Source organism: Cervus canadensis, chromosome 1 (genome assembly GCF_019320065.1).
Source record: "Cervus canadensis isolate Bull #8, Minnesota chromosome 1, ASM1932006v1, whole genome shotgun sequence".
Taxonomy (NCBI): Eukaryota; Metazoa; Chordata; class Mammalia; order Artiodactyla; family Cervidae; genus Cervus; species Cervus canadensis.
In genome coordinates this window covers 97,190,630-97,215,865 of record NC_057386.1, presented here as the reverse complement: position 1 = coordinate 97,215,865, position 25,236 = coordinate 97,190,630, and the positions used below count along the sequence as shown (strand labels likewise).

The window sequence follows — 25,236 nt, the reverse complement described above, 5'->3', positions numbered from 1 at the left end:
CGAGTCATGGGAGGTCGTGGTTTGGTTTTGGTCAGGCCATGTGGGTGCTCCTGGTTTGGTTGACACTCACATCCACATTTACAGTAGAAGCTGAGCATCTTTTATTCAAATGCATCCACTCACATACCATCATATTTCACAATATATAGATTTTGTGCCATGTGAGTAAAGGCATTTGGCTGCTGGCTTCCAGAGCCCCAGGCAAGTCGGGGTCCAGAGATGAAGGTGTGGGGGTTCCCACATGTCAGGAAGAACCAGAATCGCAGCAGTGGTTATGGGCGTGGGCAGTGATAGGGGGCCCTCTAAGGAACAGTTCTGTCCAGGGGATGAGTCGGGAAAGCAGATATTTAAGAAGGAGAGCAATTAGCACATCAGATACTGTGAGACATTTAATAAAACAAACTGGGAAGTGCCCACTGGATTTCAGAGAAGGCGAGGCCATCACTAGAGCTGTGTGAATAGTTGTTGGGGGAGGCAGTGCTGTCCACCCTCCATGCTGGCAAAAGGGACGTGAAAGACTGGTCAGAGGTAAGGGTTCAGATATTTTAGAAATATTTTTTGTAAAACTTTAGGGGGATCAGACTGTCTATCATCTCTTGGACCTCACCTGCCCCAAAGGGTCATTTTGTTCAGCAGCGTTAATTTTGGTTGGATAACCCTGGACTGTGTTTCTTTCCAGGATGTGTTCTTAGTAGCAAGAGAGCAGTCACCCTGTCTATTCCATCACCTAATCTTTCTACTTAGCCTTTGTAAATGGAGATGAGGAAAACCTTTGTGTCTCATAAAAAAGATTAAAAATGAAACCCACTGAAAAAAATAAATAAATAAATAAATAAATAAAAAATGAGCTTCAGTAAAATGCTTGGGTCCTGTGTGAAGATATCATATGTAAAGAAGAAATCATGAACATTAGTGATTATTTGGGGAAAAAAGTAGGCAATCACCATTTTTACAATCACTAAGGTTGTAAAGCTATCAGATGCTGCTTTGAGAAACAGGCCTAATTACCAACAAGCTGAACATTATTCTCTGTCACACCGTGCATGATGCTGTGGTGGTTCCTTTCACGTCGGATAGTACACACGGCCCGCCTCTGATGTCAACATGCTCGGGGAGATGATGTTCGGCTCAGTCGCCATGAGCTACCAAGGCTCCACCCTGAAGATTCACTATATACGGTGAGTTCTGGCACCGCCACCACGTGTGAAACAGTATGGGGATGTTGACTCTTAATTCAAACGTGCTTAAAAAAATTTACATAGTTAAACACTAGACTGTCATCTGATATTGTTAGCACTTGATATTTTTTATGCATCTTTAACAGTTAAAATAGACGTTTCCTACATAGCTCTGACCTTGAATCAGCTTAGCAGAACAAAATCCTAAGCTTTAACTAAGTACTGTAAGTGAAAAATGCATACCAAGGTCTTCTGACTATCTGCCAGGTTAATAGTAGCAACACTTTCTGTCAGAATTATTCAGATATTTTAAGTCTTTCAAAATCTCATCAATTTTCCATTTTGAGATTAAAATTTTAGTCATGACTTTTTCCTTTTACTGAGGTACATTTTTTTCTTATTTTTTAAAAAGTCATTGAATGAATGCCAAGTTTATTTTTGTTTCCAGGGAATGGTGTCTAGAATAAAGCTGCTGCAAAAAACAAAATGCAACTCCATTAAAGAATATGTCCGTTGTCTGCATGTCAGAACAGAATTTAGCTTGCTTGAGGCACAAGCTACATGATTTATGAAAGAAAGCCTTTTCCGATCCTGCATGTCCAACCTTCTGTCTGTTCTTCCTGTGCCATGTGGCAGATGAGAAATGTAACCTGAGAGAAAACAAACTTCTACTTTGAAAGATTCTGGCTAAGCGAAGTTTGTTCATCTGAAATACTTGCTCCCAAGGAAAACGGCCCCCAGAAATGTCTCCGTTTCTCTTCTGGGGTTTTAACATCCTTGGGATTTTAAAATGATAAAATTAGAAAAAAGAAATCTTGGCACCCCATTGATACAGGGATTTGAAAAATACATGTCTCATTCTTTGTCAAATAAAATACAGAAATGAATAAAAGCTTCAGAAAAAGTAGAAATAAAAGCAAGCAGACAAACCATCTCTCCCTACTCTGTTCTTTTGTCTGTTCCTGCAGTTCTCCTCCGCAGCTGATGGTTAGTAAAGTCTTCTCGGCCAGGATGGGCAGTTTCTGTGGGAGTACAAACAAGTAAGTGTGGGGTGTCCCCCCACCCCACTGTTGCAAGTTGCTGCTTCTGGGGTGTCCCTCACCCGCCACTGTTCCAAGTGGCTGTTTCTGGATGGAGTCACTCCTTGTGACTCTTTTTTGAGATGAGAGTTAGGACAAGTCCACATTAACACAGGGTTTTCAAGGTGGCCGTTGTCCAGTACACAGTGAGTGTGAAAAGACCCTGGACCTTATCAGTTGGCCTTGAAGACAGATCTGTCTATACATATATTTGGGGTCTCTACCTGTTACTTGTTCCTACTGACAGACACCAAGTTTTCATTTCCTGCAAAATGAAATGTGAAGGGGAAAAAAGGAGGGGCCACAGTAATGAACTATGGTATCCCCGATATTATTTTATCTTAAAGTCTTATCGGGACTTTTCCCTGGTGGTCCAGTGGTTAAGATTTTGCCTCCAATGCAGGGCGTGCAGGTTCAATCCCTGGTCAGGGAGCTGGGACCCCACATGCCTCATGGCCAAAAAAACAAAAACATTGTGCAAGAGCAGTGATGTAACAAATTCAATAAAGACTTTAAAAAGGGCCCACATTAAAAAAAAAAAATCTTAAAGCCTTGTTTGTTAGTTTCCTTATTTATTTATTTCTAAAGGGATGAGGCACAGGGTAAGCTTGCCAGGCTGAGAGGCCCCTGAATGGCAGGGAAGGTTGTCTGTACTCTCTGTCTGCGCCACCTCCGCGGTTGATGGGGACTCGGGTCAGGCAGTGTTTTGATTTTTGCTTCTGAGTTCCTCCCCCAACTCTTAATTTTGCTCTTCTATGTAGACTAAGAATATTTCAGCATCTAACTTAACTCTTACTTGGCACATTTGTTCATGTATTTTGAATTTTCCAAGCAGAAATATTTTATATCCTTCTTTTTTTTGAATGAAATAACAAAACATTTGTTATACTTGGGTAAGTTTGAAAGAAATTTTTTTTATAAATTAAAGGGGTATTCTTTGGGGTCAGATAAAGGCTGTATTTATTTTTTTTTTACAGTCTTCAGAAATTAAAAGTATGTTCCTCTGAAAATTTGGATGCTTTTGAGCAAGTCTGCTTACTTTTCAGTCCAGTAAAGAATTTATATTTTTGAGCATTTTAAGACTGGATTGTCAGGACTTAAGCATAGGAATTAATGTTTCTTTTTTTGTGAGAGATTCTTTTTCAGATCTTTGCTACTACCTGAATATTTATTATACTGACTCCAATAAAATATTGAGCTCAGGTTTAAGTAAAAATGACTTTTGCCTCATTATGTTGTATTATCTTCAAAATCTTTTTTATTTCACTTCTTAGTAAATACAATAGTTTATTAAAATCTGCTTCTCTCACACATATGTTGTTGTGTTAGTCACTCAGTCATATCTGAGTCTTTATGACCCCAAGGATTGTAGCTCATTAGGCTCATCTGTCCATAGAATTCTCCAGGCAGGAATACTGGAGTGGGTTGTCATTCCCTTCTCCAGGGTATCTTCCCAACTCAGGGATAGATCCTGGGTCTTTTGCATTGCAGACAGATTCTTTACCATCTGAGCCACCAGGGAAGCCCTCTCACATGTTTATTTATGAGTAATTCTAACTTTTTAAAAGTTGTGGAATCAGACTCCTGTAAAAATCTTAATTTCCATTGTATGGTCCTCCTGAAAAAGGCTTCCGAATTTCTCATGGATGTTAACTAAGAGTTAAAATGAACTTCATTTTGAAGGTTTATGTAAAATTACCCTTGAAATAAATAGCATTAGCCTTGGTCTTAATCATCAAAACAAGATTTTAGAGTTTCTTATTCCCTGTTATATAATGTGAAATTGTATATTTGGATTGTAAATGTTTGGAATGTGTCATTTAGTTTTATAGGTTGAACTACCTCCCAGAACCTTTCTTGTCTTCTAACAAATTCCCCTGAAGATTAATTCCCTCTAGTAGATGTGAGACTTTATTAATTTATAAAGAAAAATCTGACCAACTGGTGGATTGTCTTGTACCTGAGAGTCTGTTAGCAAGCAGCTGTATTCATCTCTTGATGTTTCTCTCCTGTCTGTCCCTTCCATCTCCTTCTGGACATAGCTTGCAAGACAGCTTTGAATACATCAACCAAGATCCTAACCTGGGGAAACTGAACACAAATCAGAATAACCTGGGTCCCTGTCGGACTGGAAGTAACCTAGGTAAACTCCTCCGCATAGACGGGTCTTGCTTTCTGGGCCCCCCCGCTGCGGGTGTGCGTTTTGCTTTCTCTTGAGTTTCCGGTGTTGTTTTGTTCTGGCAGTATCTTTAATCTGTGTTTATTTCTGTGTGTACCTTGTCCGCCCCCTGTGTTGTCTCCGCCGCAGGTGCGCTGCAGGGATGCGGCGGCAAGCTGCCCCCAGGGGCGGCCGAGGGAGGACCTCTCCGGCTCAGCCGCAGTGCCTCTTTCTTTGCAGGTTTGTGTGGAATGCTGAGCACGGTGTGACCTGCACACGTTAATAAATCCTGGGCAGGTTCTTGGAAACAAATCCTGTTTGGCACCTCTCTAGAAATCCAAGGGGCTCTTGAGATAATTAGTTCCAAATGCTGCCAAGTTCCCCATGTTCTGAAACTTCCACCCATGAACCCCTATTATAAAAGTCTCCGTTAATACCCCAGTGTAAGCTGATTTTGATCCAAAATGAGCCCTTCGTATTTCTAAGAGGATAATATCTTCTGATCTTCCTTGGCCTCTTCTGCTGCTGTGAACTGTCTCTCTTTACTGTGGCATCTTTAGTCCATTTTTCACCTGCATCCTTAGCTGCACAGTCTCTTCAAAAGTCACTCTAACAACAGCATGGAAGGCCAGCCTCACTCACTTTCTCTCTCTCTCTGGCACTTAAGTAGCTCAAATGCATTTTCCAGCTTCTTTACAGGTGTGGTTGTCTCCGTCTCTCTGGGTGGGTACACTCTGAGCAGAGCCTGGTCTTCTAGCTGAGGCTGTCTGCTATCTGCTGTAGGCGGGCATGATTAACAAGTGTGGAAGTCTTCACTGCTAACTTTAAAGGTTGTGTTTATGGCAAATGGTATGCTTCATTCCATTTTTCTTTGTAGCCCAGAATATGCTAGGCACCCTAGTTAACTGACAGACACTCTCCTACCTACTTCAGAGTGAGGAGAACATGTTTGTTTATACACTGTCCTTAAAATTGTAACAATAAATGTGCTTCACAAAAGAGCTGGCAAATATAACACTGAGGCAGGGCAACCTTGTGCACTGTAAAGCTAACTGTCGCCACGTGTCAGCTCCCTTCTAGCTCAATAAGGAGACAGTTAAGACCGATCTGAAGCATTCCTAGAAGTCTGTAATCCTTTACAGGGTTTTCTTTTTTTGTTAAATTTTTTTGGAGTATTGTTTCTTTACAATGTAGTGCTCGTTTTTACTGTCCAGCAAAGTGAAGCAGCTTTACGTGTACATATATCACCTCTTTTCTGGATTCCCTTCCCGTTTAGGTCACCACAGAGCGCTGGGTAGAGTTCCTAGTGTATACAGTAGGTTCTCGTTAGTTATCTATTTTACTACTGATACTGTGTATAATGTAGAGTGTTTTCTAAGTAAGTCTACAATACTTCTGAATCTAGGTATGTATGGAAAAGAAGTGGAGGAAAAAATAATTGAAAATAATTATGTGTTTTCTATCTACCAAGAGAATGGGTTATAAAACAGAGAAACATTTTTCAAATTTATGAACTGGTTTTCACGTAGTTCTCTAGCTTGCCTATAGTTGTTACTAAAACTGATTAGAAAACATTTTGAAGTTTCTTAATATTTTGAAATACATTCTAATATAGTGAAAATACTTAAATACTATTTAAAATCTACTAATGAGGAAAATGCCTCAAAGTATCTACTGCAGGATGCGGTTCATTGTATCAAATGCCCACATAGTTTATGATTCAGTTAGAGGTGAGTATCAGAAAAGTCTCTGTGCTTCAGTAAGGACAGGCACCTGATCCTGCCTCCTCCCCCTGCTCCTCTCTCCTCCTCTCCCCTCCTCTTCCCTCTTCTCCCCCCGACTCTCCTCTCCTCTCTTTTCCTCCCCTTCTTTTCTTCTGCTCCCCCCCACCCCCCACCTCCCCTCTCCTCTTCCCTTCTCTTCCTCACCCTTTCTCCTCCTGCCCTCCTCCCCCCTACTCGCCTCTTCCCCCTCTCCTCCCCCCTACTCTCCTCTTCCCCCTCTCCTTCTCCCCCCCTCCTCTTCCTCCCCCATCTCCGTCTTTGCTGCACTGAATTCTGCTTTCTCGTTCCTCGCTGTGTACGCTCACGCCGGTCCTCACTAGCCATCGTAAAACGAGCGCGGTTGATTTGAATGGCCGGGTGACCAGGTTTCCTTGCCTCCCACAGCACACAGCACCCCGGTTGATATGCCGAGCAGAGGACAGAACGAAGACAGGGACAGCGGCATTGCCCGGTCAGGTACGTGTGCTTCTCCTCCTGTTTGGCGTCGTCCATGGGGTGAGCACTCTGAGCTCTGGGCCTTCAGGGGCAGTGTCCAGGCATGATGTGCACCAGGCTGAGCCCTGGTGGTGAACGCACACTGAGAAATGTCCCTCTAAAAAGAGAGACGCCTCTCTGAGCCAGTGGTCCCTGCTTGCTGAGTGCTAAGGATCAGATCAGGGGAGGGCCAGTGTCTGTGGGTGTCACTCTGACTGTGACCGTGGCAGGGCTGCCTGCTACCCTTTCACTCCTTCTGTCCTGCAGACATACTGCTCTAGATTTTATCTCCGGTGCCTTTTCTCCTTGTGTCAGGCTGTTACTGACCAGGGTTCTTGGCCTCCTTAATCAGTAGAAATTGACAAGAGACCAGACACAGAATTCAGACAAGGCTTTATTAGGCCCCTGCTGCAGCAGAGGGTAGCGAGAACAAGTAACAGGTGCCCTAGCTTGCTCCTGGAGAGGAGAGAGGAGTGAGCTGAGCTGGTTCCTTACATGGGGTGAGGGTAGGAGTGCATCCAGGGATCAGGCTGGAGGGGTGGTTTAGGTGGTCTGCCCACCCCTTAGGTGGTGGTATGTGCAGAGGGCATGCACAGTACCGTGCTTTTACTCCCAACACTCTGCTTTTGTTCCTGGACCTTCAGAAGTTGCAGTTAGATTTTTTGGTCTTTTTGTGTCTTTTGTCCATAACTTGCCCCAACTGCACATGCAGGCAGTTATTTTTAGCCCCTTCTAATTTCTTTGTAACCGTTGAGACATTTGTCCAGGCCCACGCACTACAGCAGAGGGTCCCGGGTCACAGCCTGTCTCAAAGCCTTAAACTTTGCCGAGACTGCTTTTAAGATCTCTTGGTTGCTGCTCTTATACCTGATACTGCTGTTGATTTTGATTTGTGGTTCAGATCAGAGATATAGATTCCTTGCAGTGAAAGAAAGGTGGTGTGTGAATGATGTGGAATTGGAGGGTTCAGGGGTGTGTGGGCTGTGCCCACAGCAGACTCAGGGCACCTACTGTGGCCGGTTGGCGCTCATTGTGCTGAGCCTGAGCTGGACTTGCTGCCTTAAGTCATTTCTGTTTCCCTCCGGTCCCTTCCATGTGGTGCCGAGCCCTTCACCCTGCTCGGGATCGCTCTGCTTCCAAGTTCACTGCCAGGTGAGATGGAATTTGTGAGTCCACCTGTTTGGTTAATATATGTCACGTGATGAAAAGTACACAACATTCCGTGTATGATTGGTTTCAGTGAGTTGATTCACTTTGGGTTCCCTGATCCCATCTTAGGTAAACTTGGTCAGAGGTGTAACTGCCATTATTTAGACCTGTGTTGCTTTCATTTGTAGCAGTTTTTACATAAACGTAAAACCTGGGATACACCGCTTTGTGGAGTGGTAAGAGGATCATCTGACTTTGTGTTCCACGGGGATTGGGATGATCTGCATCCATACGGGGCGCAGTCAGCATCCACCCTGCAGGAGGGTCTTTGAGTCACATCCATCCAGCAGCCACTGGAGGCTGAGAGTGTACGGTGTGATGGTCTTGGTGTCCCAGAGTCCAGCCCCTGGAGCCTCTCCAGTCAGGCCTGGCTGGGGCTGGCTCTGTCTTGGTTGAGTCTCCAGGCAAAAAGAAGCGGGAACCACAGTAGAGGCAAGGCCATGCTCCATCCCAGTTGCTGCCTTAGCAGCTCATAGAATTTGGTGTATTTGTCTTTATGTGGTGAACACCCAGGTGGCACTAGTGGTAAAGAACCCACCTGCCAATGCAGGAGATGTAAATGACACGGGTTCAATCCCTGGTCAGGAAGATTCCCTGGAGGAGGGCATGGCAACCCGCTGCAGTATTCTTGCCTGGAGAATCCCATGGACAGAGGAGCTTGGACAGTCCATAGGGTCCCAAAGAGTTGGACACAACTGAAGCGACTTAGCATGTATGCGTGCACACCTTTGTGTAGTGAACACTCTTTGCCCAAACATGACCAGTATTTGACCGAGTCCTGCTCTGAGCCCTGAGGTCACAGGGTTCCCACAGTAACTTTCTCTTATGTGTCTGTTTCTGCTCCCTCTTGTTCCAGAAAAGACTAGAGACACTGGGGGGAGCTGGTGCCAACAGAAAGTTGGCACCTTAGGCGGAAGTTTGGGTGTTCCTGGGCAACTTCTCGGTTCATCGTGTGTTTGGTGTGAAGGTTCACGTTGCGCACCTCAGAATCCTCCTAGGTTTGGTAGTCCTCTGACTCTAAATCACTCCTTAGATGAGTCTGTTTTGGCCTCAGAGAAGCAGGAACGTTGAGGGGCTGAATGTGCATTGAAGTGACAGGTCCATAGCAGCTGTATCTGGGCATTTTCTCGGGAGGAGGAGGCAGATGTGAACCTGGTGCAAACGTGAACTCTGACTTCCCTGGTGACTCAGCTCGTGAACCAGGCACCTCTCCTTTGAGGCTCCCAGCCTCCTGTTGAGGGGATGCCAGACGTGGGGCTGGAGGGGCCTTCTGCTTTCCTTCCTTCTGGGAGCCACTTTGAAGTCATCGGATGCTCCCAGGACGGGTCTCCCTCCACTGAGGCCTCATTTGCTCCCCAGGCCTCTACTCCTCATCACCCACACCATGTGGGACCACGTGTGCATCCTGAAGCAGAGCGGGGACTCCCACTGTTTGACCTCAATCAGCAGGAGAAGACGTGGAAAATTAATGACAATTGTTTTTTCTCTTTTTCCCTTAATTTGTAACTTCCTGTCTTACTAGTTGAGAGATGGGGAAAATATTGTTAAATAGATTTTTATTTTTTAGAACAGTTGTAGATTTGCAGAGCAGTTGAGATGATAGTAGGGAGCATCAATGTACCTTGCACAATCCTCCCTGTTAGTAACATCTTGGTTAATAAGGTGGCGTGTTTATTAATAGTTGTCATGTCCACTTGGCTCCACTCCACTCTGACAGTTTCTCAGACTTTGTTTTGGTGACCTTGATGGTTTCAAGAACTAGCAGTCAGGTATTGTGTAGAATGCCAGTTGTTAGAATTTGTTTGATGTTTCTCACGTGACTAGACTGGGGTTCTGGGTTTTAGGAAGAATGATCACAGAGGTAAAAAGTCATTTTTGAAAAATATTTTTTTGGCTGTGCTGGCAGTTAGTTGCGGCACTTGGGATCTTTGATCTTTGTTGCTTTGTGTTCCGTGTGTATCCGTGGCTCTGTACACACTGCTGTCTGTGCCTGTACCTGTGTTTAGTTAAATGTGAGTTGGTGCTGGTTTCCCTGCTGCCCATTATTCATGAGCACAGGGACCATCCCACCCTCCCCACCTGGCTTATCTGCACGCCACCCTCTGACAGCGAGATACCGGGCTCCCCTGCCTGCCCTGCATTTAGGTGACGGATTCACTGCAGGCCACACACACCAGCGTCTGAGAGCTTAACCTGCCCTCCTAGGGAAGCGCCTTTGTACACTGGAGTGCAGTGCTCGTGGGCAGCTCCTCTGACCTTCAGTCTCACAGATGTCCACTCACATCTAAGGTTCCCGAGGCCGACACCTTGGGAACGTGGGGAATCTCTGCAGCTGCACGTGCCAGGCAGCAGAAGCTCCGAGATCACAGCCGACACCGGCTCGTCCTCATGATGAACTGGCTTTCTGACGGCTGCCCCAAACTCTGAACATCACACATCACACCAGAAGGAAAAAAAGCCTCTTCTTTTTTCTTTTTAAATCATCCTCCATAGAGAGGAGCCTGATCTGGGATGAGTTTGAGAGGACTGGGTGCAGTTCCCCGGCAGAAAGTCACCAGGGGTCTGTGCGCCCCCTGCAGGCCGATGTCACAGGAGGGGCGGGTCTGGACTCTGACCACACGCTCGTTGTGCAGCGTGCCCTGGGAACGCAAAGCGCCGTCTGGGTTTCAACTCCGGGAGGGCCCTCTGTTGTTGGAGAACTCACTCATTCAGCTGGTTTTCACAGTTGGGCCAGCTTGGCACAGTGGAGGTTAAGAGGAGGGCTTGGAAGGATAGCGCTGATTTGGGCTTGACCATCTGTACTGCGGCTTAGACGAAGCTCGGGTTCTTCAGTTCATTGTGCTGCTTGTATTTCAGGCCAGACCCTTGGCGTGCTCCAAGAATAGACATTTCTCTTCACAAATCTGTCAGTTCTTTCACATTAGGTCTTTCCTTTCTAGACTTGTATTCATCTATACCTGTTTAAGAAAAATTAGAATCAACAAGTAATGCACACTGCAGCCAAAACTACAAGAGATCTAAGAATATTTCTGAGAAAAGATGTGTGATACTGTCAAGGAGAAATTTTAAAATCGTTGTTAGAGGAATGCATATATATTATCTGGAGAGAGAGAGAGATCGAGTTCCACAAATAAATATGTAAATTCAGTGTAATTTCAATTAAAATCCCTTGTGAAGTTGGGCAAAATCACTTTTATTTGTGTGGAAGAGCAAAGGACCAAGAGAATGTTTATGCCTTCCAAAATCCTTTGTAGATTTCGTTCTTAGAGTTCAGACTATGGCTAAAAAGACGTGGGAAAGTTAAATAACTTGGCGTATAAATATAGAGTGAGTAGTTCACCAGGGCTAGGCTAGAATTTATATCCTAGATGAGGGATTAAAATGTAAGGTATTTTTGGTCGAATATTTTTCATGCTAAAGAGAAGTGAGCTATGAAGCCGTGAAAGGACAGCGGCAAACCTAAAAGCTCATGACCAAGTGAGAGAAGGCAGTCGGGAAAGGCTGATGTGATGGTGTGCTGTGTGAGAATCCCCGTGTGACATCGCGGAAATGACAGAGCCATGGAGACAGTAAAGGGACGGTGGTTGTCAGGGTTTGGGTGAGGGTAGATGGGGGGAGGACAGTGAAGCTATGCTGTGTGGTGCTGTAGTGGTGGGCGCGTGTCATTATTTATCCAGACGGCATGGAATGTGTACCCAGGAGCGAACCCCCGTGAAGCCATGGACTCCGGGTGGTCAGTCATAACAGACGTGCCCTCTGGTGGGGATGCTGCTCTTGGGGAAGGCTGTGCATGAGAGGAGCAGCGGGTACGTAGGGAACCTCTGCACCTTCCACTCCCATTTTGTGGTGAACCTGAAGCTTCTCTAAAAATGAAGTCTATTTTTCTTTTCTTTTTCTTGCTTTTTTCGGCCACACTGTGTAGCATATGGGAATCCAGATCCCTGACCAGGGATGACATCCATGTTCCCTGCAATGGGAGCATGGGGACTTAACCTCTGGACCACTAGGGAAGTCCCCTGAAGACTATTTTTAAAAATTGGCATATTTTGAAATCCTGATGGGAAGAACATTGTCTTTTTATTCAGGGGGTTTTAAAGAAATTTTATTAAAACTGAAAAGTTACCTGTGGTGCTTTTGAGGACCCTATGTAGTCTTAAAGTAATTCTGTGGTTTGGGAGTTAAAATGTGTTAATCAGAATTTGATTTGCCAATTAACTTGTTTGGTTTATTAAAAAAGACATCTTCCTATCAGACAATAATTGACCTTTTAAGTGCTTCAACTCTTCTGTGATTAGAAACACAACTGCTGAACTTTAAAGAACTTTATATTTTTCAAGTGTTTAATAAGCAGAAACTCTTAAGAGAAGTACCATTAGTGTTACAGTCAACAAAAGCTGTTGTCGTGTACTGTTTTAGATGTAGTACCCTCTGTATCAAACTGAGAGAAAGGGTTCGTGCTCAGAGCCACACTTCCGCCATCACCATAACCACCACCACCATCATCACCACCACCACCACCGCCGCCATCATCACCATCATCACCACCACCCCCACACCACTGCCTTCATCATCACCACCACCACCACACCACTGCCTTCATCATCACCACCACCACCGCCATCACCACCATCACCACCACCACCACCATCATCACCACCATCACCACCACCACCACACCACTGCCTTCATCATCACCACCACCACTGCCATCACCACCACCATCACCACCATCATCACTACCACCACTACCATTACCACAACCACCACCACCACCATCATCACCACCATCACCACCACCACCACTACCATTACCACAACCATCACTACCATCATCACCATCACCACCACCATCATCACTTCCACCATCAAAATAAAAGTGTGAAAGTGTTAGTCACTCAGTCCTGTCTGACTCTTTTTGACCCCATGGACTGGAGCCTGCCAGGCTCCTATGTCCATGAGTTTCTCCAGGCAAGAACACTGGAGTGAATTGCCATTCTACATGTTCCCCATATATACGGGGAGGAGTACATACATATTTTTTTAAAGAGACACACTCAGATGATCTAGTCATTTTCCTGGGGAACATCTGATGTGCCCTTCCCATGACTGGCTCTTGCTGGATTTTAGTTTTAGTTGAGATGTACCATTTTCACAACGGTGTTCTCCAACCACTGACTGGAGAATAAACCTTTGTCCTGGTTGCTTAAAGAAAATCATGTGAACTTAACACTGTCTGATATCGTCTTGTTTATTTATTCCATGCATACAGGCTTGTTAAGGACAGAGCTTATTAAAACTTCTCTGTGCTGTAACTTTATGCCCCAGGCCCAGGTGGTGCCAGGCACTTAGTAGGTGCTCAGTCAAAGTTGAGCAAATGGATTTAAGAGTTTCAGGGCGTTGTCAAAATCCAGATTCTGTCAGAGTATCAATACAGTAAGCTCTCCAAATAGCACATGTATTGCCAGAGAAAGCTGAATGCTTATCTTGAACAACACAGGTCAAGAAGAGCCAGCTGTTGACATTTTTAAGCCTATAGATGTATTCTTTTTTCTTACTGCTAATTTCTGTAGGAATAAATAGACACTTGTTGAAGAGCCCACCTCTGTCAGGAGGGCCAGGATGCAAGCATAAATTGTTTTCTTATTCATGTGCAAAACTCCAGAAATCTTTGCAGTCTGTGTGCATTAACATTTGTGCTAATTATGAAAGTATTCTAAAAAGAGTGATACTAAAAATATTAAGAAGTGTTAGACATAGCACTTTTAAAGCTGAAGCCGAGGCTGTGAATAATTTAACTGAAAGTCGCACGTTTTACAACCAAGGCACCAACTGGAGAATTTCTCTACCCGGCTTGTGGAGCTGACAGGAAGCATGGTGTGGGCTGGGACCTACCCCATGGAACCCCTGTGCAGAAGCTCTTTGGTGTCCTGGAGATGCCAGGCCTGCAGTGAAGTGAGTGAGCCAGCCGGGGAAGCCCACGCAGCCCTGGGGATGGGGGCCAGCGCCCCAGCAGCATCCAGGCTGCACTCCCTTGCAGACCATGGCCCAGCCCATAGCCACACGCACTAAATGGGGATAGAATCCATCCTTTTCTCATGAAAATGACAATAGGTTACAAGGCAGAAGGAAGCTTGTTCTTGTGTCTGAGAGTTGTAGCTGTATCATTTGCTAAAGTGTATGATTGACTATGGGCTTCCCAGGTGGCACTAGTGGTAAAGACTCCACCTGCTGATGCAGGAGACCCAGGAGATGCCAGTTTGATCCTTCGGTTGGAAAGATCCCCTGGAAGAGGGCATGGCAACCCACTCCAGTATTCTTGCCTGGAGAATCCCATGGACAGAGGAGCCTGGTGGGCTACAGTCCATGGGGTCGCAAAGAGTCGGATATGACTGAAACAACGCAGCATGCACGCATGATTGACTACATACACTACAGAATTTTTGCATAAAAATCTTACTATGTGATGTCAAAATGCATTTAAAAAATATTTTATTTATTTGGCTGTGTTGGTAATTGTGGTACTCGAGATTTTTTTTTTTTTAAGTTGTGGCACATGGAATCTTGAGTGGCAGCATGTGAACTCTTAGTTGTGGCTATCTAGCTCTTAGTTGTGGAATCTAGCTCCCTGACCAGGGATTGAATCTGGGCCCTCTGCATTTGGGAGCACAGAGTCTTAGCCACTGGATCACCAGGGAAGGCCCCAAAATATTTTTCAGGAAATGTTGGAGAACGATCAGCCAGGTCTTTAGCTTATGTTTTCATCAAAATTATTATTCAGCATTCTATAGTATGAATAAAGGGAACATCCTCCTTGGTTTTTATTATTTTAATTTTTTGCCTTTCTTTTTCATGTCTCTATTACAAGTTCTCAGTTCTTTTCACAATTAACTATTCAGAATTAATGACCTTTTAGTAGTTCTCTGAAATGTCTTACCTGGCCTACCTTTTCCAAGAATTGTCAGAGAGTGAGTAGGTAACATTTACTGTATGGGCACTGGGCTGAGTGTTTTACATGTATTGATTTGTTTAATCCTCACAGGAACTGTGTGAAATAGACCAGTGGTTTTTAAAGCTCTCTTTTGTCTGCCGCCCACGCTAATGCATTTCACATCATGATCCAGTAACAATCATCTTTATATATGACAAACAAAAGTGTCATAAATTAGTGTTAGCACTGCCCTCTACTCTATTTTCATTCTTGCTTCTTTTTTAAAACACGAGGTTTGATCTGCTAAATAATTCATAACCCACCAGCAGGTTGCAGCTCTCACAAAACATACTGAGGTGTGGTCCCTTACTGCTCCCGTTTTATGGATGAGAAAGCTGACAGGTTAAGTGAACCACCCAGGCGTCCCAGCCAGTGAGCCGCAGAGCTGGGATTTGAAGAAGAGCCTGGGTCTTACTCCTCCTCTACGTAACAGAAGAATCACGCAGCTGTAGGACTTCCAGAGGGTTTCCCAGGTGGTGCAGTCGTAAAGAATCTGCCTGCTAATGCAGGAGACGCAGGCAACTTGGGTTTGATTCTTGGGACAGGAACATCCATGGGGGAGGGTATGGCAGCCCACTCCAGTGTTCCTGCCTGGAGAATCCCGTGGACAGAGGAGCCTCACGGGCCCCATGGGGCCACAGAGAGTCAGCACAACTGAGCACACAGCGTGAGCATGACTCCCAGAAGAAAGCGGTCCTCGGCTCGTCCCGTCCTGCTTTTGTGACAGGGTGGGGGCAGGTATTTATAATACAAGTGCTGCATCTCAGTGGTGCCCTCCACCTGCCAAGGAGAAGCTGGTGTGCTCAGCATAAGACCAGGGACTCTGAGATTTGGGAATAGGGAACGAGGATCTTCTGGATCTTATAGGGGATTTTGAGAACTTGGGGGTGGGGCAGACACGTCTAAGTAGGATTTTTTTAATTAAGTAGTATTCTGTGACTTTGAGGAAAAACTCTATCTCCCTTCAAAATTCTCAGTAGAGTTACCTACTCACTAATGCTTGAAATGGGGATTTCATTTTGGAGGTATAAGTCCAGCCTCAAGGCTGAAACCAGGCCAGCCTCACCTGGCAGCCCTTCAGTGCAGAAGTGCCATACGTTCAGCAAGCCTTTGTTAATTGTCCGTTGTGTCCCAGGCACATCCTGGATACAAGGGATCCACAGATGAATAAGCTCTACCTTTCCTGTGCATGTTGACTAAATCAGAAGAAGAGCATCTCATGGATGCTCACAGCACCTCTGCTGTGGACAAGGAAGCCTAGATTATTAGCTCCTCACCCTTGTGGCTGGGGGTTCTCTGGTCTTGCAGCCGTCAGCTCCATGTGGGGCCACCATGCGCTGCACAGTGCCTGGCACATTGCAGATGCTGGATGCGCAGCCAGGCAACCCTTGCAGGATTTCAGAACTCAGCCTATTTCCATCTGCCTGTAAAAGTAGAAATAAGAACATGATAGCTCGTGTGGAGAAGCTGCCTTCCAGCGGTGTCCATGAGCATGGTATACTATGCTTAGTGAAGTCAGTACCTGTGTCTGAAAATGTCAACTGGCTGCCTGTCACATTCCATTCCCTTCTCTACCTGACCCAGTAACTTGGGGAGGTAAAAGGAGAAAAAGTCTGCCTCCTCCAGCGTTCCAAACCCACAGAGCTCCGCCCAGCAGCCGAGATTTGAGAGAAGCCCTTTTGCCTGCCCTGAGGGGGACCAGTCAGGTTGTATGTTGCTGCTACTTAGGGAGGCACTGATATTACATAACAGGAAGAAGCAGAGAGGCTCGAGGCAAATAAGTAGTCCAAGCGGAAGAAACATTTAGGACTAGTTATTCCACTTTCACACGACTTCCCAGGTGGCGCTAGTGGTAAAGAATCCACCTGGCCAATGCAGGAGATGCAAGAGACCTGGGTTCAAGCCTTGGATTGCAAAAATCCCCTGGAGGAGGAAATGGCAACCCACTCCAGTATTCTTGCTTAGAACATTCCATGGGCAGAGGAGCCTGATGGACCCCAGTTCATGAGGTTATAAAGAGTTGGACACCACTGAGCACGTGGCACATGCACATAATCCTCTTTCACAGCGAGGGAGTGGCCGCAGGCCGGGGGCCAGGGGCAGATGCTACGTATTTGGGGCTGGGGGTGCAGGATGCAGCAATGCTGTGTGGAGGAACTACCTCTCTGCCTGGCTTTCACCTCTGAATATAGAGTGACGAAGCGGTCAAGAGAGGTTAATGTGTGTGAGTGAACGCTGTGTCGGGCACTGGTTACCCGGCAGCAACAGCAATAGCTTTGTGGAACGCTGCTGTATCAGAAATCTGCAGTTTGCACTCTTGAGTGGGTGAGTAATAATTGTTTGCGTTTGTAAGTGAGGTCTGGTCGTGGATGCAAGGCTCTGTCTGTGGTCCCTGTTCCTTTTGACTTGTTTCCCATTTTGTGGGATGTTTTCTCGCGTACAGAGGGGAGGCGGGTCTCCCCGCTGGGTGTGGCCTGTAGAACCTGAGCAGTTAGGTTCCTGGACTTGTGCCTTTTGTGTAGGTTCTCGCAGGCTCCTTGAGTCCAGCTCTCACTTTCCAATCTTCTTCTTGCAGCCTCCCTGAGCAGCCTTCTGATCACACCATTCCCATCTCCAAGCTCCTCCACCTCCTCCTCCAGCAGCTACCAGCGCCGCTGGCTTCGGAGCCAGACCACAAGCTTGGAAAACGGCATCATCCCCAGGAGGTGAGCTGGGTTCCCCTTGCTGTGACGGGCACCCAGGTGGGCCCCAGGTGGGCGGCCGGGGGTGCCCGTAGACCCTGCGTTCACCTGCTGTCCCTGGGAAAGGGTGGAAGCTTTCCGCTCAGCTTCAGCTCAGCCTGGAAGTTTACAAGTTGAGGGTCTAGGAAGGACACTGGGAATATCCAGGTAGATCTGTGTTGATTTAAAGTGAGTGCATGCTCTGTTTGTACTGGCTCCCCTCCAGGGGTAGCTTGTGTAAGTGAGAAGGCTGGAATAAATCTTGGCTTATGGTGACACAGTATGGTCTTTGAAAATACATGAACCCAAGAATGGTGACATACTCTTTTTTTTTTTTTTTTTGGTAAAGCTTAAATTCTTAAACAGTCATGAGTTTGAGTATGAATAGAAATGGTACCAAGATATCCTTTGCCTTTATTTCAGTTGGTTTCAGATCTAAAGTTTAGTTACATTGCAAAATGTACATTTTTGACTTATGATGATATTACATCAATAGCTTCCAATCTCTTCTTTGTACAACCCACAACTTAAAAGGGAATAAAGACGGTTGTCCCTATACAGAGTGAAGTAAGCCAGAAAGATAAAGAACATTACAGCATACTAACACATATATATGGAATTTAGAAAGATGGTAACAATAACCCTATATACAAAACAGAAAAAGAGACACAGAAATACAGAACAGACTTTTGAACTCTGTGGGAGAAGGTGAGGGTGGGATGTTTCAAAAGAACAGCATGTATACTATCTATGGTGAAACAGATCACCAGCCCAGGTGGGATGCATGAGACAAGTGCTCGGGCCTGGTGCACTGGGAAGACCCAGAGGAATCGGGTGGAGAGGGAGGTGGGAGGGGGGATCGGGATGGGGAATACGTGTAAATCTATGGCTGATTCATATCAATGTATGACAAAACCCACTGAAATGTTGTGAAGTAATTAGCCTCCAACTAAAAAAAAAAAAAAAAGCTTCCCATGTGAAGGGAGCCCACTTACTTGTGATGCATAGAGCATAGAAGAAAAAAAAAAAAAAAGATGGTTGTCCCTATAAAAGCCAGATGACAGTCGGTTGACTTAGTAAGTTGTGAGTAGCATGTATAGGGTCTGTGAGGGAGTGAAGAGTCAGCTACACAACTGCATTTCAGAAGTTCATGAAGACGCACAGGTAAATAATGGTATAAAGAAGATAAACGCTTAGAGAGGGTAGAGTGTTTGGAGCTCAAGAGAGAGAGGCAGCCTTCTGGAGGTCTTGGGGCTTGGGAACCTTCATGGAAGTGGTCCTGAAAGAACAGGCTGAGATATGGGGGGCTGAGATATGTAGAGGGCATCAGGCTGCCGGCACCCTCTTCTCCCAAAATTAACATCACATGTTAATGTTTCTTTTTAAAAAATTATGCTCCAGGCATTTTGAGAACAACCTATAAAACAAGTGTAAGGCTTTTCCATTAAAACTATTTTACTTTCAGGACTTCCCTGGTGGTTCAGTGGTTAAGACTGCTCACTCCCAATGCAAGGGGCCTGGGTTCAATCCCTGGTCAGGGAACTAGATCCCACATGCCGCAACTAAATCTCATCACAGCCAAATAAATAAATGTAAATAAATATATTAAAAATATTTTACTTTCAAAATATAAATAGGAGTAATAGTGATCCATAACTATTAACATAAACTTATAAATTGCAAAAAAATGTTTTGGTGCAGTAATTTTATATAACATATGAAGTAATACTTCATATGATATCTTGACTCATAAGATTTTTCTGGCTCACTTTTCTGCAGATTCATTTGTTTAGGTCATCATAATTTATATTTCAGTTGGCATAATTGAAAGCAGTGTTAGCTGCTCCTTTCAAATGCAAGATGGCAGATAATTTTTGATAATTTTTTTATTTTGGGAAAGCTCATTTTGTTTATTGTAACAGTTACTGGAGCTGTATAGATTATAACAACATTGAGATAAATTTTTAATAAACTTTAAAAATATAAATTTTAATACATCTAGATCAGATAATTCTTATGGAGAAGTTTTGCTAAAGATTTTATTCTTCACACATAGCCATTTTGTATGTCTGAATTCAATTTTAAATGTAAATTTTTACAAGATTATTTTAATGTTTCCTCTGCCAATTCCTGCAACTTATGGAAGTCTTACAAGAAATTAGAAGTGTCTTTGTGGGTTGTGTGTAATTCAGAATGCCTGTTTATGCATTCTATACTATGTTGTCAATTATATGGAAAATTAATTTTAAAATGGGCTTCCTTATTAATAATTTCATCATCTAAAGCTTCATCTAGAAAGTAATGGGTATTTTCTATCCAGTGCAACAATCTCTACACTTGATTTCTATTTCTGTGCTTGTGAGTGTTTGCTTGGCAATGTTGCTGCAGTTTTCAAAATGAGAGATTACAAACTCTTTGAAGAACTCTAGTAAGTCCCTGATGTATTAATACTTTACTGTACTGTCCACTGTAGGCCCTTCTTTGTGATAATTTACTGCCCTGGGGCTCAGGACAAAGAGCCGAGTATTTGTGCGGACTCCACAAGGGCGGGCTCTGATGATGGACAGACAAGCTGCCTCCACTGTGTCTGCCCAAGCCCTTTCCCCCTCCCACAGCCGTGACCTGCTGCCACCACCAGTCTGGGCCCAGGTCCCAGCCTTGCCGCCTTGGGGCCTCGTGGCACCTGGGTTCTGGTCGTGTGGGTGTGTGCCTGACCCCAGGCTGACTGCCCAGCGCCCAAGTTCCCCGGGTGCTCAGCTGCCTGGCATCTGTGTGCATGCTCGTGTGCATGCATCATCACCCCATCAGACTGCACTTAGAGAGCCCAGGTTAAAGGTGACACAGTCAGGGATCAAGGTCGCACCCACTGAATGCTACCTTGAGCTTCAGCCCTTCTGAGAGCAGCCCTGCGAGAGGGCACAGCCTGGGCTGGCCCTAGGCTTGCCCTGTCTGACACTCAGGACGGAAAAGCTGCAGGGACTCAGCATCCATCACTGCCTGTGAAGATCCTTCAACTGCAGGGGTGTCGCCCATCTCCCTTATGGCAGCACCCTTGTGGGAGTGGGGATTAGTCTCTGACGCTGGACCAGAGAACAGTGGGTCCCAGAAATGCGATCGCTTCTGCTCTGAGGGAAAAGTCACAGCAAAGACTTCATTCCAGAGAGAGTTCAGAGTGGCCAGGGAGGATCTTCACAGTCCATAGGGTTGGTTGCTCGTAGACACCCGTACCTTGGGGCCCTGCCATCCCACGTGGGGAGCTTTGGTGACTGGAGACAGGGCGGGGGGAATCTGGGGGCAGTTTATCAGCTGATGCAGAGGTGCTGCCAGAGCGGTGAGGGAGAGAGGCTGCAGAGGAAACCCTTAGTGGGGCTGTTGAAACCCTGAAGAAGCAGCTATTATAATGTCCCAGAAAGGCTGTTGACTTGAATTATAAAACAAGTAACCAGAGTTGCTGATGAGTTGTTCTTTGACCTACAGAAATGGTGATTTCATATGTTCCAGTGTAATCCAAAGATTCAGTATGAGTTCAGAGTGACATAATCGGTTAAACTAAGCAGTCCTGAGATCAGTTATGGGTCACTGAGATGTACTTAAATAGTAGAGTTTTGGCTTTATTTAGGATCTTGAAGTATTCATAACATACGTAAATGCTGTTCATAAGTGTCAGCAAAATTCTATTTGGTTTTTTTTATAAGAAGAAAAATTCAGTGTGTAGCTTAGTCTTCCCTTGACTTGAAGGCCTGTCAGCTGTGTGATTGCTCCCAGCCACTCCTCTCAGTGCTCCAGCTGGGTGACCCCAGCAGACAGATCAGACATGGGCCCAGAGCCCTGGGTATTCCGTGTCCAAGCAGTGAGCCAGGGCCAACAGACAGAAGCCCTGGGCTCTGACTGCAGCGTGGTCATTGAAAAGCTTTCGGTTCTGAAGCACTTCAGTCACTCTGCCTCAGTTTCCATGTTTGCAAAATGGACTGTGTATCTCACCTAGTGCCCTGAGAGTAAAGCTATGGTAAAGTATTTGTGTGCATAGTTAAATGTTGAAAAACACTTTGAAGCATGCTGTCATGTCGATTGATCTTAAAAGCATATTTACAGTATTCAGTTCAGTTCAGTCACTCAGTCATGTCCGACTCTTTGCGACCCCATGAATCGCAACTCCCTGTCCATCACCAACTCCCGGAGTTTACCCAAACTCATGTCCATTGAGTCGGTGATGCAATCCAGCCATCTCATCCTCTGTCGTCCCCTTCTCCTCCTGCCCCCAATCCCTCCCAGCATCAGGGTCTTTTCTAATGAGTCAACTCTTCGCATGAGGTGGCCAAAGTATTGGCGTTTCAGCTTCAGTATCAGTCCTTCCACTGAACACCCAGGACTGATCTGCTTTAGGATGGACTGGTTGGATCTCCTTGCAGTCCAAGGGACTCTCAAGAGTCTTCTTCAACACCACAGTTCAAAAGCATCAATTCTTCAGCGCTCAGCTTTCTTCGCCATCCAACTCTCACATCCATACATGACCACTGGAAAAACCATAGCCTTGACCAGACAGACCTTTGTTGGCAAAATAATGTCTCTGCTTTTTAATATGCTGTCTAGGTTGGTCATAACTGTCCTTCCAAGGAGTAAGCGTCTTTTAATTTCATGGCTGCAATCACCATCTGCAGTGATTTTGGAGCCCAAAAAAATAAAGTCTGACACTGCTTCCACTGTCTCCCCATCTATTTCCCATGAAGTGATGGGACCAGATGCCATGATCTTAGTTTTCTGAATGTTGAGCTTTAAGCCAACTTTTTCACTCTCCTCTTTCACTTTCAAGAGGCTTTTGAGTTCCTCTTCACTTTCTGCCATAAGGGTGGTGTCATCTGCATATCTGAGGTTATTGATATTTCTGCTGGCAATCCTGATTCCAGCTTGTGCTTCTTCCAGCCCAGCGTTTCTCATGATGTCCTCTGCATATAAGTTAAATAAGCAGAGTGACAATATACAGCCTTGACATACTCCTTTTCCTATTTGGAACCAGTCTGTTGTCCCATGTCCAGTTCTAATTGTTGCTTCCTGACCTGCATACAGGTTTCTCAAGAGGCAGGTCAGGTGGTCTGGTATTCCCATCTCTTGAAGAATTTTCCATAGTTTATTGTGATCCATACAGTATTTAGTATTACTCAGCTGTAGAAAGGAAGGAATGTGAGTCAGTTGTAGTGAGGTGGATGAAACAAGAGCCTGTTATACAGAGTGAAGCAAGTCAGAAAGAGGAAAACAAATATCATAAATATCATATATTAACACATATATATGGAATATAGAAAAATAGTACTGATGAACCTATTTACCCGGAAGAAATGGAGATGCAGATGTAGAGAACAGACTTGTCAGCGTAGCAGGGGAAGGAATGGGTAGGACAAATTGAGAAAGTAGCATGTGTACAGTAGCTAGTGGAAAGCTGCTGTATAGCGTAACACAGGGAGCTTAGCCTTGCACTCTGGGATCACCTAAAGGGCTGGGATGAGAAAGGGAGGGAGTCTGAAGAGGGAGGGGATATTTATATAATTATGACTGATCCGAGTTGTCGTATGGCAGAAACCAACACAACATTGTAAAGCCATTTCCCTCCAATTAAAAAAAATGAACCCAGGCTTAAAAAAAGTATATTTATAAATACCACATGGCCTGATTTATTCCAGTTTGCATGGCCAATCCAAGACTACTACAGACTGAACAAAACTCAGCTGCTTTAGAGTTCAAGGGAGCAAGTGAGAGCCAACACGCTGTTAGAGCTGCGAGTGATTCTCAGAAATTCAGCAGGTGGCACCGTCTGCTGTGCTGACGAGTTGGTTACTGTTTTCAGGGTGGAGCTGGAGCTGACTCAGACATCTGAAGAGGGCTCGATGATCACTGCAGTTTGTTTATTAGAGACCACATTGACCAAGACATGCAGATTGATGTGGGCATTTTGACTTTTGCAAAAAGGAGGGAAGCAGGAGATGACAAAGAAGAAAGGGTTGCAAGAAAGGATTGGTGTAACATAAGCTCAGAATTTCCTCTACAGAATACAAATAAACTGGTGCAGAGAATCAAAGTTATAGGACAGGTACTGTGGAAAAGAGGAGGGAGCATTGTATGAAATTAAGTAAAATCGTAAGAGCGCCTCAACAGTTTCTTTCTGCCATGCAAATAATTAGGATCTAGGGGTTTCTCAGAGAAAGCGGTTGCTGGTTTATTTTAATGCCTAGCATTTACAAGAGCACTGGGAGACCATGTCCTTCCCCTGGCGTGTCTTGAATGAAGTCTTTTACAGATTTATCAGCCACACCAATGACATGGTCCTCTGAGATTCGAACATGATGCCTGTCTCCTTTCCTTTAAAAATGAGATAGCTTTCCTGACCATAAAACTTCTGATGTGTGTATGTTTTTAAAATGTGGGTATGTTCGAAATCTACTGTGAGTAGAGCACTAAATAACAAGTTAAAGACCAGGAATGAGGCTGGTTGCCTTGAGTTCTGCCAGCAGACGTGACCATCGGGGTGTAGTTTGTAGTAAAGGACATGGAGGAGGCAGCGTCCTCCTGTGCTTAGCAATAGACACAGCTGATCACTCAGGTCAGTAAGAAAGATTTACTGCAAACCTACCTTGTGCCAGGCTAGGCGCTTTCATTTGCAGTGTGATGTCACTTGCTTCGGGACTTCCTAAAGGTGGCGCTAGTGGTAAAGAACCCGCGTGCCAGTGCAGGAGACAGATAGATGTGGGTTCGATCCCTGGGTCGGGAAGATCCCCTGGAGCAGGGCATGGCTACCCACTCCAGGATTCTTACCTGGAGAATCCCATGGACAGAGGAACCTGGCTGGCTACAGGCCATAGAGTCGCAGAGAGTTAGACATAACTGAAGCGACTTAGCATGAAGGAACATCCTTTGCTTTGGTGTCTTTATAGAAAAAAACAAAATAATTTTAAAAATCTTTCACTCTTCCTGTTAGCAGCTACATGGTCATATGCTGGTTTTTCAGAATAAAGGAGAGACCTGGATTGGCTGTATTTGTGAGGTTCACCCCTTACAACAAATTGAATACACATTCAGTTTGTTGGCTTCTCTCATCCTAGAAGCAGAGTCTTTGCACAGAACGTTAAGTTGGTCCAGGTGCTGACTATAGTAGAAGAGAGGGGGATCTTTCTTCTTGGGGGGTTTCCCGGAGAGTGTTCAAGGTTGCGTGGCTTAGTCTCAGCATTTATAGGAGTAACTTCATCTAATAGTTTTAGTAACCTTGGGAAAGCAAGCCTTGGCTACTAGTAAATGTCCAAACGCGATGTCCTGGTCATACAATGGACTGCAGAGGACCTTCCCTCTCAGAGATTCTTATCTACTGGTATCTATTAGCCAAAACTGAGGGCCTGTGTTTTGAGCCAACAGATGTTTCACACCCCTTCCCAAATACCACCAGTCTGATGTAACACAGTCCAAGGGAAAAGGACTAAGAGTCTAATAAGAGGGCACTTAAAATTACTTTCAGTTCTCACTGAAGTTTCTTTTCATGTTATAATAACGCTGAGTATCAAGTGGAGGTTTTCATTTTCACAATAGAATCTGACTGAGGAGGAGGCTTAGCAGGGGATGTGGTCCACTGATGCAGGGCGGCTCCTCAAACCCCTTCTCCTTCC

The 25,236-nt window shown here is 45.0% G+C and overlaps 1 protein-coding gene across 8 annotated transcripts in view; it reads left to right on the top strand.

The window, feature by feature from the left end:
• FNIP2 (folliculin interacting protein 2) overlaps positions 1–25,236 on the top strand; it is a 123,548-nt gene that overhangs the window by 64,358 nt on the left and 33,954 nt on the right. For 6 of the 8 annotated variants that reach the window (XM_043487409.1, XM_043487408.1, XM_043487411.1 and 3 more), the window contains 6 exons: positions 1,078–1,178; positions 2,147–2,218; positions 4,300–4,400; positions 4,566–4,655; positions 6,584–6,655; positions 17,446–17,575. In XM_043487409.1, coding sequence (XP_043343344.1) covers positions 1,078–1,178; positions 2,147–2,218; positions 4,300–4,400; positions 4,566–4,655; positions 6,584–6,655; positions 17,446–17,575 — 566 coding nt within the window. The remainder of the gene's footprint in view (positions 1–1,077; positions 1,179–2,146; positions 2,219–4,299; positions 4,401–4,565; positions 4,656–6,583; positions 6,656–17,445; positions 17,576–25,236) is intronic. The other 2 variants (XM_043487414.1, XM_043487410.1) reach the window with 1 other exon arrangement.